General features: G+C 48.0%; 2 protein-coding genes across 2 annotated transcripts in view; one reads left to right on the top strand and one right to left on the bottom strand.

The window, feature by feature from the left end:
• Positions 1 to 20,229, top strand: part of BMP2 (bone morphogenetic protein 2) — a 243,773-nt gene that overhangs the window by 7,820 nt on the left and 215,724 nt on the right. Inside the window, exon 5 of the mRNA XM_046938393.1 lies at positions 2,559 to 3,474. The gene's annotated coding sequence lies outside the window, so the exon portion shown is untranslated. The remainder of the gene's footprint in view (positions 1 to 2,558; positions 3,475 to 20,229) is intronic.
• On the bottom strand, positions 6,897 to 16,245 carry LRRN4 (leucine rich repeat neuronal 4). Its single transcript, XM_425260.8, has 5 exons — positions 15,937 to 16,245; positions 13,907 to 14,629; positions 12,173 to 12,374; positions 10,568 to 10,702; positions 6,897 to 9,468 (listed from the first exon to the last, which is right to left on the bottom strand). The coding sequence occupies exons 1-5, from the start codon at positions 15,980 to 15,982 to the stop codon at positions 8,145 to 8,147; spliced, it is 2,430 nt and encodes an 809-aa protein (XP_425260.4). The 5' UTR covers positions 15,983 to 16,245; the 3' UTR covers positions 6,897 to 8,144.

Genomic DNA, 20,229 nt, shown 5'->3' with positions numbered 1-20,229 from the left:
CTGCCATCTTACTGGCAATTTTGGTTTGGCAGGGTTGCTTCTCTAGAGCTGGTCTTCAGAGAAGTGCTAGGATTGAGGGCTTAGTAAGCGTTGGTCTGCGTGACTGTGGAATTTAAAGAGTTGTTGGGCTAGTGTTAAGGTGGTTAGAGTTGGTCCAGACAGAGGGCTGGACACAGGCACTGCATAGATGCCTGTTGTAGCAGAAATGCTAAGTCACAGCTTGAACCAGTGATTGAGCACCTGGTGGAAAGGTAGGGCTAACCCAGGGGAGCTCAGGTGCGTGCAGTGTTCCTGAGTGACTGGAAGGGCTGGAGCCAGGATCCACCCCTTCCCAGACCTCATTAAAGGGTTGGCAGTGGAGCTGAGGGCCTCTCACTGGGGGTCCCTGTGTATCTGAGGCCTTCCAGGGGTGAGCGGGTTCTTTCCTTTGTTTCTGTGCCTACAGCTGTTGCATTTGAGCATATCCTCATTTGCTGTAGCGAAGGACTTTGTTACTATGCTGTCACTGCTGTGCTTTCCATTGTGTTATAGCATTACACCTGTGATTTAGTATTGCTTGTGGAAGAGTTACCTGAGCTGGCTTAATATAAAACCTTGCTGGTAAAGTTTCTCTTCCTATTGGAGTGAAGGCTGAAGTTTAAGGCAGGATGCTATTGTAAGCAGGTGCAGATGGATGGGGCTGGGAGGATCCAGTGAGTAGGTTTAGGATCTCCATTCTCTTCAGCAGTCCACCTACAGGAAGTACTTTTTATTTTTCCTGAGATTTGGACTGGGTTTATGTCTAACTTTTGCATTATATGAATTTTGCATTAGGATTCCTACTAACTGTTGCCAGCATGCCTGGGTTTGTCTTAGGTTCATCAGTGCTTGCCTTAGTAATTGTAGGCTGACACTATTGAGATCTGTCTCCTTGTGTCTGCTTCCACATCTGGTAGAAGTTGTACTTGGTCTGAGTTCCAAATTGCTAGTGTGTATTTAATGCAGTTGTTAGATGTGAGGGTAGGATCTGAGGTGGATGAATAAAACTAGTCAGGCCCAAAGGACATTGTATGTGTTAGGCTGTGCTTAGAGCCAGCATGCACAGAAGCCTTCCAGACTTGTTTGAGAGCTGGATTTAGGCCAGGAGGTGCCTGCACATTATCTTGTTCTTCTTGCCCTCTTATCATCATTTCTGACTGTTATGTCCTCCAGAATTTCCAGGGAGCGGTGAGGAAGGTGATGATAAACCATACAGTAAGCATGTACACATGTGATCCTGGTCTTATATTTTTTTCTACTTATTTTTTTTTTGAAGAAGTACTCTGTCCTTCAAGTGGGACTTGACCTGTCACCAGTTTTGACTGAATGTGGTAGAAATGTTACACTTTCTGTCTGTGTGTATATAGAGCTGCACAGAGGAGGGGTGTTCAGTTATTGGCATGCTGAGGATGAAGCTCAGCCCTCTGGGGACACCTGGGGATCCATACAGGAGTGGGACAGGCAACAAGGGGTGGGTGGTTGGGAAGGAGGATGAGGAAGACAGCTGCTTTCTCCACCTTCAACACAGTGTGAATTCTCCTTTTGGGCTCCTTCCACCTGGGCAAACACAGCTATGTGGTGCACAGGGAAGGGCAGAATGACTCCTGCTTGTCCACGGCATGCTGTTCCTGTAACTTCCAAGGTTTTATTTTGCTCGGTCAGTGGCAACAAAGTTTAAGTGCAGTGAATGTGCTCTGATCTCTGTTTACAAAATCTATAAATTCAAAAACTCTTACTGTTCTTGTAGACTGATTTAGCAGTTTTGGTTTTCCCAGACAGCAGTCCCCTACTTGATCTTTAGAGGTCAGTGGTGCTTTCCTACCCTGTCAGATTGTCAGATCTCCTCCGGGTCATAATGCTACAGAAAGTCAAGAACAGATAAACTGCTGAAAAGCAGTGTGGGACAGGACAGGGACTGTCCTTGCTCAGTTCAAAACAAAGAGTTGGGTGAACAGCAACACAAAGGACGTCTATTTTTCTGTATACCTAGAAACTGCAGTTGAACTTACTCAGACTGAAGTCCTTCCTTCCCTTCATCAACTCTCCTGGGGGGGTTTGTTGCCCCTAGGGAGGGTTAAGGTGGAGAAAAGCGATTGCTGGAGGCTGAATCCTGACACAACGTTGGGATAAACACTACTGAGCCTTTGAAGAGTTGCAGTTTCTTCAAGGGGTCCGGTAACACCAGTGCAGGCTCCAGTTCTTTGGTAAAGTATTTCCATGTGGAATACTACCCGGGATGATTCCACCCTCTCCCTCTAGGTGACAGCAGAACATCAGTCTTGCTCTAAGGGGTTATTCCCTGAATGTATTTCCAAACAAAACAAACCAAAAAGCTGCTATTTATTGTCTTGCTTGATTATGTTTTAAAGAGGTTGGAATTACTCTTGATATACTGCCCTGCTTCAGAACAAACTACATACTTTGGACAGCTGATAAAAAAGAAAGTACCAGAAGTTTAACATTGTTTTATTTTATGTATGTTTGTTTCCATGGACACAAAACATGTTCTCACCTGGGATAAATATCTCTGTATTTCACAGGTAACGTGTGAACCAGATCTGTCTTGGCAAGCAAGATTCTGAGCCCTCAGAGGCGTCCTCGTTTCTACCTCCGGATGGATGCATTCTTTTTGGAGATGACTGCAGAGGAGCACGTCTGTGCCAGTGCAGTGCTTGCTGAGCAAGTGTGGTGGTTTGGTTTTGCATCCTGCGCAGAAGAGGCTGATCAAGGCAGCGGTACGATGCGCACTCCCTGCCTCCAGCTGCAGTGATTCCAGGCAGACCATTGAAATGCCTCTTGTGCCCTGGTCAGGGACAGCTCTCCAAAGCAAGCTGCCCCTTGTAGTAGAGTGGTGCGGCGCAGCATACCTCGTCCTGCTGCTCTGCTGTGCTGGGCTTCCTCACCCTCCTGCTTGTGCCAATGCAAGGGCTCTGGGGAACTGCTGCTCGAAATGGCCTCTGTTGCACTGAAGGCGATGTGGTCTCTCTCAGTTCCCTTGCAGCCCACAAGGCTGTGTGGTGTCTGAGCCTTGATGAGAACGGCTTTTCTTCTGAGTGGAGGCCTTTTCAGGGATCATCTCTCTTTTTCCAGTGAGTTTCTTCTGTGTAAATGACTCTGTGAGACTCGGTGACTGATTTTGAAGTACTGAGTGAGGAGAGGGGACAACTTGCAGCTGTGCTGCAATGCCCAGGGGATGCACCCACACGCACTGCTGGCTGTTCTGGCCTTCCTTTGCTTGAACTTGGACCTCTAGAAAGAATAAAAGCCTTGCCAATTGAGTGGAGAAGGATCTTAGGAATGCATGTAACATATTTTTTTCTCAGAGAGAAAAGCCAGGGAAAACGTTGACACGAGCTTGTGAGAAACAACGTTTGGTGCTCAGTGCGCTTCCCTCAGGTGATCTTCCTTGCCCGGGAGGGACAGGATAAACAGGACAGCAAGTTGAACTGCTACACGGTAAGTGGATTTACTACTGATCACTTTTTGGTGTAACCGGTTGGTTTTTGTTAGCCTTTAAGATTGTTTCAGAGATGTATGGGTGTACCTTTGTCATACATCCAAAGGTTTGTTTTAGCATTTGGAGCCCCAAAGCGGGATTGGACCGAAACAGGAATCTGGGGAGGAACAACCAGGCGGAGCAGAGATGGGAGAACAACGGCTGTCCGACTCCACCCACAGATGGAAAAGTTTGCCTTTTGCTCCCTGGTTGCTCTCCTTTCTGCCCTGGCCCCAGCCAGCACTGGGGGAGGCCCCTCAGCTGATTGTGTCCATCTGCAGCACTGAAACAAAGGGAAACATCCAAACTGGTTCCTGCTCCTGTTTACGGGAACGACAGCTCTGCTTTTGGGAGTTGGCGAATGGGGATGGTACTGAGTGATATTTTTTCTGCAATTATGTACTTGGATTGTGTAGAAGCTATAGAATAAGCTTCAAGAAAACGTTCGTCCTTGCTTTTTAGGGTTGACTTCTGAAATTGGTAGGTGCAGCTGCAATTAAACTTCCAGAGAGGATCTTGTGGTGATTCATGTTTTCTGGAAGTATTTAGTAATTTGAAGCAATAGCAATATCGGTGTTTTTCAAAGAAATGCTTTGTAAATGTTGTGGCTTGTTCAAGTGAGTTTTGAACAACTGACATTTCATCTGTTCTTGGGCTGCAGCGGTTACTTAAAACACGTACACTGGGTGGGAACACAGGGCAAACTGCTTATACTTAGGTTGGAATCATTTGAAATACAGCAGAAGATGCTGCTGCTTTTATCAGCCTCATCTTGGCTGTGACCTATGTGATGGAAGCAATGGTTCTTGCCATGTATTTGTGAGGCTTTGAGCACTTGTCTCGCTCGTGGTTACAGTTTGCATTTCTGCTTAGCCTGTTACTGCAGAATCGTACGGTTGGAGGGGACCTCTGGAGATCATCTAGTCCAACCTTGTGCTAAAGCAGGTTCCCTAGAGCAGGAAAGTGCGCTGTTTTTTTCCTGCTTTTTGTAATGGAAAGAGAAATAATGAGGTTACAACAGGTACAGAAATGCACAGGGGGGTAGACCTGGTATTGTAAAAGAGGAAGCTAAAGGGGTATTTTTTTTCCTTGTTTTACATATCTATGTCATTACAATAATGCTAGCTACACTCATGATATGTACAAAAAATGAAGAGTATATCATGCACCACAACATCAGCTCTATCAATATGTTTTTAATCTGTGACCTTCAGGTCTTTGTTAGCGCAAATCAGAAGATCCAATTCATTAGGACTGTCTGGTCTGGCTCAACCAACACACGATATGACAACATCTTTATTTCAGCTTACTAGTAAAGCTGATGATAAGCAAGGTCAGGTTTGCGTGGGGAAGTAACGGCCTTTACTAAAACACGTGATACAGAACTTCATCACAAGTAATCTATTAAATAATATTGTCTTCCAATACAGTCTTCCTGGATTGTAAGGAATTAAGGCTAACTGGGCTCAGTGAGCACTGTAAGATAACAATTCTGTCCTCCTGTACTTTTGCATCCTTCCTCCTTTCACAGAGATCTTCCTTGGATGATCATAACTGGTGGCTTTGGGTGTTCAGACAAGTTCAAGATGCTTTTTCAGAAATTCTTGGAAGGAACTGGTTAGTTTCCCTAAAGAGAAAGGAATCTGCATTACCAGTGATATCTAATAACTTCTGCAAGTGGTACAGATGAGTTTTTAGAAGAATCTCTATTACTGTATTGTATGATTCACATACCTCTCCTGTAAACTTAATTTGCTCTTTGCAACGTATTTCCCTAGAAGGGTGATGAAGGGAAGAGTTTCAGCATTTTGTTTGCTGTAAGAGGTCTTGAAGTGTTCTGCAAACCCTTGATGGTTTGGTTGCTGAAACCAATGAAGCTCTCAGCGCTGTCTGCAAAACATTCCAGAGGAAGGTGGGTATTTTTTGGCAGCAGGTGGTGGCGGCCTTGGCTGTGTGCCTGCCTCTGTGCTCCTGTGGGGTCAGGGAGCAGGAATTGAGGGGTGTGCAGGTCTGCAGCCAGGGCTTTCTGGCACAAGGGGGTCTCCTACCCGAGGGCTGTGCACTGGGAATCACTGTTGCCTTCTCAGGGCTATGAAAACAAAAGCAGAAGGTGAAAAAGTAGCCTGCAAAGTGCCTAGGCTGCTATGAGAAGTAATCAGCCTTCTGGGAAAGCCACAGGGTATGCTTACACTGATGTGCTTGGATGGAGGATGATAGCTTGGGCTTTTCTGAACTCTGGGTGTGATTTGCTCTCTGAGGGGTTTCAGGAGGGATATATAATGAGCACTGACTTGGTCCTTGTGCACAGTTTGGGGTAGCAGCTGCGATGAGAAATGGCTGCTGTGCTCATGCAAAGCTTGCAGGTTCTCCCATGTCTCAGTGCGAGGCTGCTGTGAGTGGCCATGGTGCATGTCAGTGCCAGCCCTTCTGCCTGCTGTGGCTAAGGGCTGTTTTGCTTTTGGGTAGCTGCAGGTTGGCGTGTCCCCTGGTCACTGACCCTCAACAGGGTCAAATCCTGCTGCCTGGTGACCTTCCTCTGTTGAGCTTTGCCATAGGTGTTGCAGTGACTTTTGATTTGTAATGTGAGAAAGGATAGTTAAGATGCATCCTCTCAATCTCATTTTATGCATTGTGTTCCTTTGGACCGACTCCTAGTTGAAGTGGAACAACCTACTTTATTTCCAGTTGGAGTACCTTTTCTGTTCTTCCCCTCTAGAGCTATCTTCAACAATCCATGTGTGGCTATTCACAGATCTCTTACTTTGTTCCACTTTGTTTCTGGTAACACCAAAGACCCCAGTCAAGGTATTTTCAAGTGGTATTTTACATACACAGGGGAGTATGTGATCCGTGCCCCAGTTTGGGGTAATGTGAGCCAGAGGCTGAAGGCTCTTGCTCGTTTCAGATGAAGTATCATCTGCTCCTATTTACTAGACCTTCCGGAAAACACAGGCCTGAAATAAATATGAGAAACTACATCCAAAGCTCTGAACTACCAGAGCAGGAAAGCAGATTGTTTTCCAAGAGAGAGCTGATGCTGTCCTGGTTTCTTCATCTGCACTTCACTTCTGTTTTGAGTCACAAAGCTCAGCTGCTCAGGATGGGTGCAGGGAGCGTCTGTTCCAAGCTGGTGTCATCTCCAGCGCTGGCACAGGGGAAAGTGTAAACTTGCATGGAAGTGTTGCAAGCCCTTAGGGGTGAGGAAGCCGCGGCCTGCCTCACGTGGCATGTACAAAATGAGCATTCCCTTGACATCAGATAACACGGATTTATCTTAATACAAATGTTTCTTAACTATGTCTGAAGGTTCCCAAACAATGAAATGTTGGCGGCCACTCTTCTGGCTAAACACCATAGGTGGCAAACACAACTCAGAGATGTCTTTTAACAAAGAACCAGTCTGTACCTTTTATTTCCATTAATACAAGGAGCATTAAAAAAATATGGAGAGAAAAGAGACTCTTGCAGCGTACAGCACCCTTCATCCTCTGAGACGGGGACTTTATGTGCTCTATCGATACAACAGCAGAAACACATACCTTGCTCCCTATACCTTGCTCTCTGAACAGCAGTCGTTAGAGGGAAATGTTTGACCTGGACAAATGCTGCCTCTTACAGAAAAACTTCTAATGAAAAGATGTCTCTGAGCTGCTGAAGGACGGGGATTGTCAGCATCTGTTGCTATTAGTGTAGCACAAATGAGTACCCTGAAGTACACGTGAAAAACATATGCATAAATCCCTGCTGTTGCTAGCGGACGTGATCTCAGTTTTTCAAGTCTCAGCAACGTACACATTCAGTTCTTACTTTGCTTGGCTCTGTGCCTCTGCATGAGGCAAGTCATCAGCCTGCTCAATCTGCAGACAGAACTGAGCAGTAAGCTCTTGTTTAAGTCAGCTGTGAAGTAAATGCTGATGTGCTCCGTCCAGCCCCTTCTGTGAGGAGCTGTATTCCAAACTCAGTGCTGCCTGTGGTTGCTATTGTGGCAGCACTTGGAAGCTTCAGTTGCGGCACGTCACACCAAGTCAGAACAAGACAACTGTCCTGGCTGTGGTGATCCCGCCGTGCGCTGCTCTGCCTTTTGGCAATTCACCTTCGTGGTTCTTTTTCCTGACCAGAAGTAGAGCTGAGCAGTTTTGCTCACCGGAGTTATTTACTGGGGTTGGATGCGCACAGCACCTTGCTGCTGGGCGCAGAGAGGTCTGTCTCACGCTCCTGCCAGTAATGCTCTTTTGAAAATGAAAACTCAGCCTCACTTAGGTGAGTGAAAGCAGTACCTGTTGTGCTTGCTGAGATGCACTGCAGATTCTCGCTGTGCGTGGACCGTATGGTTGACAGCTGACAAGGCACCACCTCACGGTGTGAGATGTATGTTAGTGTATCTGTAGGTGAGCATAAAACTAACTTTTCAAGGCTAATGTCCATGCTTAGCACGAGAACAAGAACCCAAAGGCATTTTTTCTGTTTGGCTGCCTCTTTTTTTTTTTTTTAATTCTTTTCTCCTCTAGAAACATGGTGGCAACGAAGTCAGATATTCCCTTTTTTTTTGCTGAAGGACCTTTTGATAAAGGAAAACGTACCGAAGTGATAGAGACAGCAACCTTGGAATGTGTAGAGCAATCACCTAACGCTAATCTGCTGTTTGTAACTTCAACGGGTAGTCAAATGCTGGGTTCTTGTAGGAGACCAGATGTGTACCGTACTGCTCGCTGTGAGGCTTTTTACGTGCCTTGCACAGGCAAATGGACAAAATAATTGTGGAAATGAGGAAGAGTCCACTTGCTGCAGACAGAGCAGCAAAGACAGATTTGTAGCTGGGCTTTGTTCTGAACCTGGCACACGAATTGCCTGCAGTTCCCTGGCTTACTGCGTGGCTTAACCCTGCGCTGTTGGAAGCAGTCACGCAAACGTGGTAAGTGGTGTATGGTGAGAGGTTGTACAGAGTGTACTGCCTCGCTGTGGAGTAAATGTCCTCCAGGACAAGCTGTCCCTCCTCACTGCCTTGGTCACGAAGCAGCAGCTGATAGGTACGAACAACGGAGTTTGGGGCACACCAGTGTATCTGTGCAGAGCTGTCTGTGACTTCAGACACCTCTCTGAGCCTCGGTGGGTCTGGAATTTCATTCTCTGTTGACATGCCGGGACATAAGCACGGGGATGCTCTCTGAAGTTCGCTGCACGGCTTCTGAAGGTGTCTGCAAGGGTTGTAGTCACAGGAGGTGTACGTTTGTTGCACGGGGGGTTCCGTTGTCTCCTCGCTGTATTCATAGTCATCTACATAGTGGATCCGGGGCCGGGTGGGTGCGGATGCTGACTGAGTGCTGGACTTGGTGGAGTTTGGCTGCCGTAGATTTGTTTGTGGTGTCCTTTCCACAGCGAAGGAGTGAATGTAATGGGGAACGGCATCTGGTTTTCCTGTTGCTGGAGTAGAACGCTCGCTAGCGGGCTGGCTGAATAGGCGTTCCTGGGGAAATGCCATGTGAGTTTTTCTGAGCTCTCCCTGGAGCTGCTGTGTTTCAGTTTGACTCACAGAGCCATAATCCGTGGTCTGGCTGTAGAGCTCTCTGAGAAAACCGGGGGAGGTGGTTAGAGATGTGAGCAAAGGGGGATGGCTCATGGATTCGGAAACTGCCTCATCCTTAGGGGAGGAACCGTTGGCTTTGGTGAGCATCAGCTCAGCTGGGTTGGCTGCAGTTGTGCTCATTACACTGGCTTCCTCATTCAGAGGAATGTAAGTGTCTTTGATTAGCAGAGCAGAGTCTGTTGTCACTGCTGCAGTCGTGGTGTAGTAGCTGGCAAGGCTGAAAGCGTCTCCTTGGCTGGAGGGTGTGTTTGAATCGAGCAGTGAGATATCTTTCTCAGTCTGGCATTTATTGTACAGTTCTTGCAGTGAAAAAGAAACTGAAGGCCTGTCCCAGTTTTCTTGGGATGTGGTGCAAAAAGTGTCCGAAGCCCTGCAGAGAGTTCAAGTTAGAACAGACACATTCCAGAAGAGCATTACAGGCTCCTGTGAGCCTTTTTATCCCAAACCATTCTTCATATTAAAGAGGTGAAGCCTAAACCAGAGCTAGGTTGTGTTAATGATAGTCCTGTGCTAAACAGATGACTTTCCACAGCACTGTGACCATAGCTGACTAGCTCTTGGCTTTTGAAAGGTGCCTGAGACAAAGCATCCTTTGTCTCAGTGGACCTTATCAAGAGTGTCTGGGTTCAAGGCAGCTTGTGTTAAAGGTTCAGACTTTAATGCTGAGCTTGAGAAGGAACCACATGTAGAGAGTTGTAACCCCAGGATCCTTAAACTTGGCTGGCTCAGACTGCTAGAGCCATGCTAAAGCACATCCAGCCTTTAAGTGACTGAGCTCAGTTTCTTTCTTTACTCAGTCCCTGCGGGCTTTTGTAAAGAATGCAAATGCTAAGTCCTTCCTCAAGAGAAGCAATCTGATTTTAACAGTATTCTTCCCTGCTTTCTTAGTGATGGGTGGTGAAATCTTGGAGGCCCCTCCAAAGGAAGACAGATCATGCATATGCAAAGTACTTCCTGTAACTACAGTTTATTGTAGTTAATCTGTAAAACTCTTGGAAAGCATGAAAACAATTGAGGACAAATGATGCTTTCTGCAAGAGGTTTTGTTCACTGCCTCTGGCTTTGGGGATGTGAGAGCAAGGAGGAAATTGTGAACAAAAGTACTTGTAAAGTCTTCCAGTCCTGCTCCCAGTGCTTGCCCATCAAGGCCACATAGCTAGCTCATTTTTTATCTCCAGTAAATAGAGAAATATGAACCAAGAGGGAAAAAGAACTATTCTCAGAATCCACAGCTAATATCACTTTATACTTTTCTACATATGCCCACCGCATTTGTCCACTTCCAGGTGTAATTCAGCCATAGTTTCTCCCTGAAAGAGACTTTATTTTACACTTCTACCTCTTGTGGAAATGAGGAGCATGCAAGGAATGTGAGTAACTTGTAAGGTAGTGACTATTTGGTCTTCAAATAACTTGCATATTTAAGTTGTGTATAAAGAGGATTACTTCATCTCCTTGAACACACTTACTTTTGCAGCACAATCTTGGGCGTGGAGAGCAGCCAGGAGAGCCTACAGTCACACTGCAGAGGATTTCCATGCAAGTTGATGATGATAGTGTCCGAAGAATTGGTATTCCAAGAATTAAAGGAACTCAGGTTACAGCTAAAGGATGACAAATAAATAAAGTAATTAGTTCGTGCTGAGCTCACCTTTGAAGAATTGGAGCAGGCTTAGTATCCCATCCTACGTAAGATGCAATACGATATTGCCAGTTGCCTTGGAAATACCATATTACCAACACTCCCATTCTGCATTTGAAAGTCCAGGTTGATATCTGTCCATCTCTCTAAATTGCACGATGTGGCTGCTGCCTGCTAGCATCCAGCTAAAGCGCTGTAAGTGGATAGCACCTTTAGGGATTGCAGCTGGAAAGGAAAAGGTTTTCTCTGCCATCATGCATTCACCTGCACTTTTATGTTATGGCATTTCTCTGGCTTCTTTCTCAGCGTGCTTCTAGTGGCTTGACTTCCTCAATGCCAGTCATCCCTTTCATGTTAATTACCTCTCTTAGAACACATCCCCTCGTCTACTAAATCAAATAACTGATCTAGGAAGGCCTTACTTGCCTTTACTGTTAAACTGCCCTAGCCATAGAAAAAGAGTGGCCTCCCTGCAGCCTGAGTTCTCACAAGGTGCTCTCTTTTCTCTGCAAGTTTGTTACTCCTTTTTTTTTTTTTTTCTCTTTGAGTTTGGGTCCTGATTTTTAGCACTTAGAACTGATATTTCTGCACGTGCTCTAAAATGCTGTGTAAATTCGGTGTGGCAATCTAGCGGGGCATTTACTTTATATTTTGCTTGAAGAGGTCTATTTATTTTTCTGAAACTGGTACCCAGAGCACAGCCACTGCTGTCGTGTTTGCTTTCTGATTTGCTTATAATCTGGGCTAATATTATGAAAGTCTTCCAAGGTGTTCTCCAAATGTTTTCCCTTGTGTTGACTCTTCTGTGTGCAGTTTACCTACCCCCATCTTGACAGATCACCTTCAGATTTTTGTTTCCCATAGTGTTTCAACAGGTGTGTGGCACAACGAGTAAGCCACTCCAATGTATTATTCCTGAGGTCTAAACCATTTTACTGATGCCAATGAGGAACTTTTATTCATTTGCACTGAAAGAAGGGAATTTTTGATTGCTTCCAAGGTGCAGATTTTAGGAAACTATCAGCTTTCATCCTTTGTAAAGCAGTGTAGACTTTGGAAGCACAAACTGCTATCAAAAGTAGGCTTCAGAGCATCTGTGCTGATCTCATCAATGCTGGGTGAAGTCTTCTAGCGGAGTGGCAGCAGGATGGGTGTTAACTCAGACAAACGGTAACTGTGCTATTGCTACAAGTCTCACACCGGAGACTCTTTAGGCTTTATCAGTTCTCCTGCTGTATTAGTCCTGCTGCTACAGCACAGGCTTTGTGTGGTGCACCTGGGTGCATGTAGTGTTTCTCCACGACACACAAACCCATACCTCTTTCTTACATATGATGACAAACAACCTTTGCACAAGTCAGCTCCACGCGCAGTCGTTCTGGGAGACGAAAGCAATGACTGATGAAGAACAACAAAAAAGAAAACAACTCACTTTTGAAAGGAGAGATGGCTTAGGTTCGGTGTGCTTTCAAACATCTCTGTCCTCACGAAGCCCAGAGAGTGGGAGTCACGGCAGTTCAGCTCTCTGAGATGAGGCATAGACCTGAAGTCGGTATCAAGGCTTCGTAATTGTGGCATCTTTGTCAGGTGAAGTAATCTGAGGTTGGGCAAGTCTCTGGTCCACTCAACTTGAACTGAAGCAGAAAAGAGATTTTTACTTGTTGTGTAAATAGTGCATTGCTGTGGATTTCTGCCTAGGAAAAACAAAGCAGACTGAACTGTTGGTCCGATGACAGATGTTAGTGAGATTCTGCCAAGCAGCCCATAGAAAAGATGGAACCCTCTCCTTGTGAAGCACATGGATTTATTAGTAACTTAGCTAGGGAGCTGCCAGATAAAAGTTCTAAGTTCATAGCGATGTAAAATATCTCTGTGGTTTTCTGCAGCTATTCCCTGTGGGAAAGGAATATAAACAAAAATCAGTACGCAGGCATGTAAACACTGGAGCAATCATTTCTTATAATGTTATTTACAGACCTGACCGTGCCACTGTGGGGCGGAGGAGAAGAAGGGAGGATAGAGAGAAAGGTAATAAAGGCAACCAGAGAGATGGAATGGTTTTCCTATTAGGTGAAGTTAAATGGATTCTCTACTCAGAAGTGATGGCTGGAGGGCGATGAGAGGTCTACTAAGTCCTGAATGGTGTGAGAAAGGCAAATAACATCCCCTTTCTCCTAGCACAGGAAGAAGCTGAGACATGAAACCATGGAAGAACAGGTCTTATACAAAGTGCCTTTCCATCCCGGGACTGAATCATGTAACTCTCACTACCACAAGAGGTGTTAGAAATTTAGTGGTGTATCTGTTTAGTGCTTGGCGAGGTGACACCTCCAGCCTGGGGAGGTCTCCACTTCTGCCTGCTGGAATTGGGGCCAGTACAGATAGGAAGGATCCCTCGGTGTTGCCTTCCTCTCACTCCCTGCCCTCGAGTGGAGCTACTGCTGCCCTGTTCTGGGGGTAATCACTCCTGTGACCCCACGCTGTGCTTCTTGTACCGGTGCTAACCAATAATGCATGGTGACACCTCACTGAGAGCCCCTGTGAAAGTAGGATTGTTTTAGATGAATAAATCTGCTATGAAGGGAGACGGAAATGCGTGAGGTGGCCATGTAGGTAGGCCAGGGAGGCAGTGGCCTGGTGTGTGGGAGAACCGGGGCCAGGCCTTGGCTCTGCCCCAGCTGGGCAAAGCATTCAGCATCTCCTCGCCTCAGCACCTCAGTTACAAGTAAGCTGGCAGAGGAGATGCACAAAAGGGAAAGTTGTGCCGCCAGTCACTCCAGGCTGGGAAGTCTCACTGTGCCGAAGTGTTGGGCGGTTGTGGCTGCCACGCTGTCTGCGCTACTTCAGTGTAGCAGTGTAAAGAGGGTGTAAGTGTGGGAAAGATTTTGGCCGTTTGTCTGGAAACAGAAATGAATTTCCTTCTGCGCTTCCCAAAGCTAATCCCGGGGCTGGCAGTGGCATGCTGTGGGATTAGGAGGGAGGCAAGCTGCTGCAGCGAGATGGGCAGTCATGCTTGGTGCTGTCCTCTCCGCCCTCCCTCAGGGAGGCTGCTCTGTGCCAGGGCCTCTCCCCAGGGTTATGTGACACTGGAGAGCGCCTCACACGCTCACATTGGCTGTGGATAAGGTCAGGCCCCATGTTTACCGTGAGAAATCTGTAAACTTACTTCTCTCGAGAAAGGTCCCACTCAGATCAAGCACGCTGATGGTGTTCTCAGGACTGTGCAGAGCATCGCCGGGGGACAGACTGATGGCAAAAGCAGACTCCTGAATTCCCCTGCTGCCTTCATGCCCAAGCAGAGTTGTGGAGAGGTTCAGAAACTGTAGCTGGGGGTAACAGGAAAAAGCCAGTGGCTGGATTTCAGTCAGGGGATTTCCAGCCAAGGACAGCCACCTCAGGTTAGGCATTGAAGAGGTGTGGCATGGTGGCACAGACGACAACTTGTTAAAGCTTAAGTCCAGGAAATGGAGACTGCTGAAGGTTTCTGACCCCCATCTGACTGCCTGGAGAAGGTTCTGCCTCAGTGAGAGGACGCGCAGCCGTGGGAGGTTTGCTATTTCTGTGCCATTCACCTCTTCTAAGAGGTTGTTGCTGAGATCCAAGGTCTGCAGGACCTCCGGGAGGCAGATGGGGAAAGCCGTCAGGCTGCTGTTGGTCAGCTGCAGGGTGATCCATGTCCTGTTCTTCCGATCCTCGCAGGACATGCTGGTGAGATTAACGTTCTCCCAAGGGTCTCCCTGAGCCAGCTGGAAAACGGTGGTGAAGTCCCTGGATGCTGCAGGCTCTGCTCTGCTCACCGGGCCTGATGCTGTGTTCCTTTCCAGCAGGCAAAGGATGAATAAGAGGGAGAACATCTTCCTGCTGGATGGCTTGCAGTTAGTTGCAAGATCTGTTTGGTTTTTGTTTCGGGGAAAGGAAAACATAACATCAGCATTACAGACTAAATTAAAATACTTCCAGGTGGCTACGAGCTATTTAAAAGTGAAACACTTATAATTGTTTTCCCATTGCATCCAGACAGCGTAAGGGATAATTAATGTCTCTTCTATAATTAAGCCGAAGCAAAAAGGAGCCCCTTGGGACAGAATTATCATGTGATCTTAGTCCAAGTTTGCCTACAGTTTTTCATGCAGAAAGCAATTGAGCAGTATTGCACATGGGAGCAGCAGCAGCATGGGAGGTGAGCTGCTCGTCTGCTCACCAGTGCATCAATACACGTTGGTACAGCACAACCTGCAGGAGAGGGATATTGCCATGTTATATGACTTTCCTTTTGTACCTCGTTGTGTATTGCTCTCTGTGGGGCTGTCCTGCTGCGGTGTCCTTTCTGGGAAGAACTGCCTGCTGGGGAGGTACCCAGGCAATGGGGCTGGGGCCAGGTGTGGCCGGGGCTCTGCTGCAGGTGAGATATGTGCTCCAGTTCCAGAGGCAAAGGGAGGTACTGGTAATGTAGCTCCTGACCCATGTGTTTGTTCAAGTGGCCAGACCTGAGTGTGTGCTCCTGGATCAGGACCCCAAAAGGGATCAGGATCCCAAAAGCCTGGGTACTGAGATGCACTTTACTCAGTGTTACGGTTCCCTCCGTGCTCCCTCCTTGTCCCGCCCCAGCTGGGTTTGTGTGGTATCACAGCCCCCGCTTCACTCGTCCCAGTCCTCTATGAGATGGCTGATGAGAGACATTTCTGATAGACAACCACTATGAAAAATACATGACATCCACGAGGCTCCCACCGAAGCTGACCGCATCACTCCTCTGAGAACTTTAAAAGCAGGAACCTGAAGACCCCTTTGACAATTCCAAGCCCTCAGTGACTTACTGGGGCTGTGCAGGTAGCCCTGTGTCAGAGGAGCAAAGTAACCATAGCCCTGAGCTAGTGCTTTACTTCTTCATCTACTGTTTCGGGCTCTTTCTTCATCTTAATAGCTGCTTGCAGTTCCCTGAGCGGTGCCGGGTATTGCCCAGACCGTCGGCCATCGCTCCCATCTCAGGTTTGAGGTAGGGACCAACCAGTGTGCTTTGGTCACCTGAGCCCTTTCCGGCGTCTGGAGCCGCACGAGAGCAGAGCAGCCTCAGGACCTCCCGGCCCCCGTGGCCGGTGGCTTCCCTGCTCCGCGGCACGTGGCAGCGGGAGGATGGCTCCTGCTCTCACATTCGCCCGTAGCCCCCGGCTCTAAACCGCAGCCGCTCGCACGTACCTGCCCGAGAGCCCCGACGCCTTGCGCCTCTCCTTTGGCGCAGCATGAGCGGCCGGGCTCTGTTTTATACACTCTGGTGACTCAGCCGAGGAGCGTATGAGGTCTGCGTTCTGTTCCCGGCTTCCCCTGCTCGCGGCTCTGCCCACAAGCGCAGGCGATGTTTGTTCCAGGCTCGCTGCCCCTGCCTGGAGAGGGGGTGGCTCCGCAGCATTCCCCCCTCGCGGGAGGGTGGGAGGGCTGCTGTTTCTCAGCGCCGCTGCCCGGGCCGGCCTGCCGCCTCCGTCTTCCACTGAGCGCGGGGGTAAAGGGAACGGAGCGGTGCCTCCAGTCCCACCCATCGCATCTTCTTCGGGCGGGGGGAGCTTGGGAGGGGAGAGGAATTCTGCTGGATGGACTGTAACGATGTGGAGCTCTGCTCCATCTGCTGACAAGGGTGTTGATAACGCGGCGTGCCAGTAAAAGGCTTAAAGTATTTACGTTTCTCTGTAAGACACTTGCACTTGGGAGTAACTCTCAGGACTGCTCTCACAGGACAGATGGCTTCTCTCAGAGCCGAGGAGGGCTCTGGGACGTGCCACAGGAAAGCACCCACCCAGCTGCTGCTCCTGCAAAATCCCTTCAGCTGGGGGAGAGGCCTGCAGCATCACACGGCAGTGTGACTGGCTCCCAGTCCTGCTGTGCAGGGCTTCTCTTCTATGTGCTGCATCTGCTGTGATTGCTCCTGCTCCTTTGCTCTTCCTTTGCTGGTGTAAGTAAGAGCAGTGGTGTAAAGCCAAGGGACTGCTCCTGCTCTGAGCTAGGGCTGTTGGCTGTGTCACAGTTCAAACCATCAGGTCGATTGCCAAGATGAAGAGCAGGAACTTGAAAGGAATGCATTAACAGAGGTGGAATGTATTAACAGAGGTGGTTCCAAAGCTACAGCAAGAATGTGGCTGCTCAGTTGCTGCTATAAGACAGTTATTAACATTGCCAGGGAGAACAGTAGTCAGTGCTTTTCATTTGTCAGGACGGCAAAAGAGATCGTGACGTGGAAGGCAGAACAGGCCTGTGGGCTTTGGTGCTAAAGTGCAGATAAAGGTCTTGCCTTCACAAAATCCTTGACTCTGCATGTATGCAGGCCTTATCTTCTGACCATGTCATTCATTATCTGTGTGGGGAGAGGACCTTGAAAAACACCAGAACATCCGTGGATCAAGATATGGACTTTGAGTAGGACGCTCTGGAGCCCTTGTGGTTCCTTTGGAGGCTGGGTGCAATGTACACATTGTTCCATGCGGAATGGCTGTCGAGCAAGACAAATAGTTTCCTAAATGAAGGGCTAATCCCATGGATTAACCTTGGTGGAGCAGCTGTCAGGCCTGTGCTTAGGGGAGCACGCAGGCCAGGTGCTCATAGGCCTACGGGGAACTTTGGGGATCCACCAGGTTCAAAGGGAAATTGGAGCAGGTTAGAAAGATTCTGAAGCATTTGCTAGAGGAGTGCATAGGAGCCAAGTCTGGCCTCAACCAGACTGGTGGGAACCCTGCCTTCTCTTTGCCTTTGAAGCTTCTTAGCTGTAAAGCTCCTTTTTGAGAAGCTGAGGAGCTTGATTGTGAGTGACTGAGAGAAGCTCTTACACAAAGTAGAGCAGTCATGGAAAATGACCTTTTGTTACATTTCTTTTCCACATTTATCTCTGCTTTTTGGATGCGCAGTTTTGGGGCAGGCATTACATTTTCCTCACTCTTAGCCAAGCTGCAAACTCTCTGATCATTTGGAATGTTATTGCTATGGTACATCTCAGAGAGCTCCCCGGGTGTGGTGGAGCTTTCCCAAGGCAGACAGCAGCCTTCTCTCACCAGTTTCTTGGAAATCATCTGATGGCAGCAGGGGTGGATTTCCTTTCTCCCTGCGTTGTCACTTTGGCCTGTTCTCAAGTTGCTGTTTCTTCAGGTTATTGATCTCCTCAGGCAACCTGAGGGAATGCTCAGTGAAGGCAGGCATTTTTGTTAGCTGCTTTTTCACGCGGATGATGTATGAGGCACAAAGAGCTAAACCAGACGCCCCCTCCTTAGGGCTGATTCAGTGCTGCACAAAACCCCCCTGCCTGCAGGAATGCTAGGGATGGGCCCTGCATTCCTCAGTGACACGGCGATAAGCAGAGCCACGGGGAGAAAAGGAGAAGGTGAGGATGGTACCAGGCTGTAAAGTTTAAGAGATGAGTGTTTCTTACTGGCTGTGGTCCAAGTGATGGCTAAGAATGAAAATATCCTGAAAAATCTGGAGAATGGCTTTTAAAGGTAACAGAAGAAATACTTTATTGGTCACTCCACAGAGCAAGCGCCAGGAAGGCGTTTTCCTACAGAGATTAGGGCGACAGTGGATTATTTATGCCAAGGTTTCAGCAAACTGTGGGGCGTGCGTGTTGTCTTGTTACAGTAGTGCATTCTGAAGGCAGCAGTGAAATGCCCTATGGAATCCGTTGTGTGCATGGACAGACAGCAGCAATCTGACATTGGTAGCATTTTACCCTGACCTGACATTGGTTTAATTAAGCATGACATACAGAATGCAGTAACAGTTGGGCCAAAGTATTTGCTTGCTAAAGATTTTTGATGTAATCTAAACAGTGTTCCTGTCTGGGACATTGTGCGTTGCACAGGCGGGAGATGCTTTATTTCCAGGGCAGATACTGTCCTTGTAAAGTATCTCCCATGTAGTCCTGCGACTGTGCAGTTAGTAACGTTGTTCCTATAGACTGCTGCAGTGGTGGCACAAACAGCAAAAGCCAAGTTAAATCAGGTTATTGCACGAGTAAGGGTGTGGTATCTGGTATGCGTGAAGGGGAGGGTCCGAGTCTGGCTGTGACGTGCTCGGTGCCATGGGTGGGATGGAAGTTGAGCAGCTGGCCCTGAGCAGGGCTGTGTGCAGGCCCAGACGGAGCAGGCTGCTCAGCCTGGGGTTATGAGGTGCAGAGTGCCCCGTGCCCTGCGTTAGCCCTGGGCTGCCTGCAGGAGCTGCAGCCACTGCCCCATGCAGCACTGAAGGCAAATGGATAAGAACAGATTCCTCTCTGTGTTCCTTACCTCTCATCCAAGAGCCTTGTAAGTTGGGTGGTACAAGAAATGATGATCTCAAAAACCATGGAGACAGGGCAGGGGCAAGGAAGCGTGGCAGATGGCTTACATGCCAGCCTGAATGAGCTGGCAGAGCTTCTTCTTGCATAGCAGCAGGAAGGCTTTTTGTGAAAGGCAGTGACGCATCAGAGTGAGACGGAGGGAGTGGTGGTAAAGAGCAGAAAGATTTGGTAGTTTCACTGGAACTTCAGCCAAGGCATCCTTGACTGGAAGTACGTGTGTTAGCTGAGCTCTGTAGGAGTCACATGCTGTGCTAGTGGGAGCTGTGTTCCAAGTTTCCCTGTGTCTGGATTTTCATATTCAGATAACTTAAACATCAGGTGGCAACTGCAGGTGTTCCATGTGGTGGTTATGTGACAAGCTGTGTGCTCAGAGGGGCAAGCAGAGAGCTGTGCTTCCTGGTGATGAATGTGAGGGAGCCTGCTGCCACCAAATGCGGGGCTCCAGCACAGACACAGCCATGATCCTGACTGAAAGTCAGTAGCTGACGTGGAGGCTGTCTGGCAGTGGGCACCTGTGGCACTGACATCTGTATTCAGCTCTCCCAGGGCAGGTTTTAAATGCTGCAAGTGTTTGGACTTGGACTATCTGTTACAGGGGGTTCTTACATTCTGAGGAGAATACCTGGCTTGTGTCAGGCAAGTGAGAAACAAGTCAGTCCTCAGTTGAAGTAAAACTGGACAGTCCCTTGGCCTCTGCAGAAAGTGCTGAGGAGAAAGAGTCACAGTGGGCTGGGAAGTAGGCTGCATCTGCTCACTCTTTTGCAAAACATAAAGTCACAGTTTGTTTAAATTGAGAGTGATTCTCCAACAGCCTTCTGGCACGCACAGGAGAAAAGCACAGGACACGACAGAAGAATGAGGGCTGTCCAGCCCGTGACGATTGGAAATTCTGTAGTGATTTCTGGAACATGTCCTAGTGACATGGCAACACTTGTCCCTTCTACTTCTTTAGATACCTGAAACCCGTTTTGGTTTGTGCATCGGTTCTATGAATCCTCCGAACTTTCTTCTCCTGTGCCTTTCTATACGTTGTAGGGCAGAACCGAAGCTCTTTCAGAACAAGTGGATGTGTGTGGCTGTCTCCAGCAGGCTGCACAGATGTGGTTCCTCGGGCACAATGTTTCTGAGTAATCTTTTTCTATTCTGCATTACATCCATGAGCAAAGTGGTTTCTA

This window comes from Gallus gallus, chromosome 3 (genome assembly GCF_016699485.2).
Source record: "Gallus gallus isolate bGalGal1 chromosome 3, bGalGal1.mat.broiler.GRCg7b, whole genome shotgun sequence".
Taxonomy (NCBI): domain Eukaryota; kingdom Metazoa; phylum Chordata; class Aves; order Galliformes; family Phasianidae; genus Gallus; species Gallus gallus.
The sequence above is the reverse complement of the archived record's forward strand: the minus strand, read 5'-3'. Positions and strand labels throughout refer to the sequence as shown.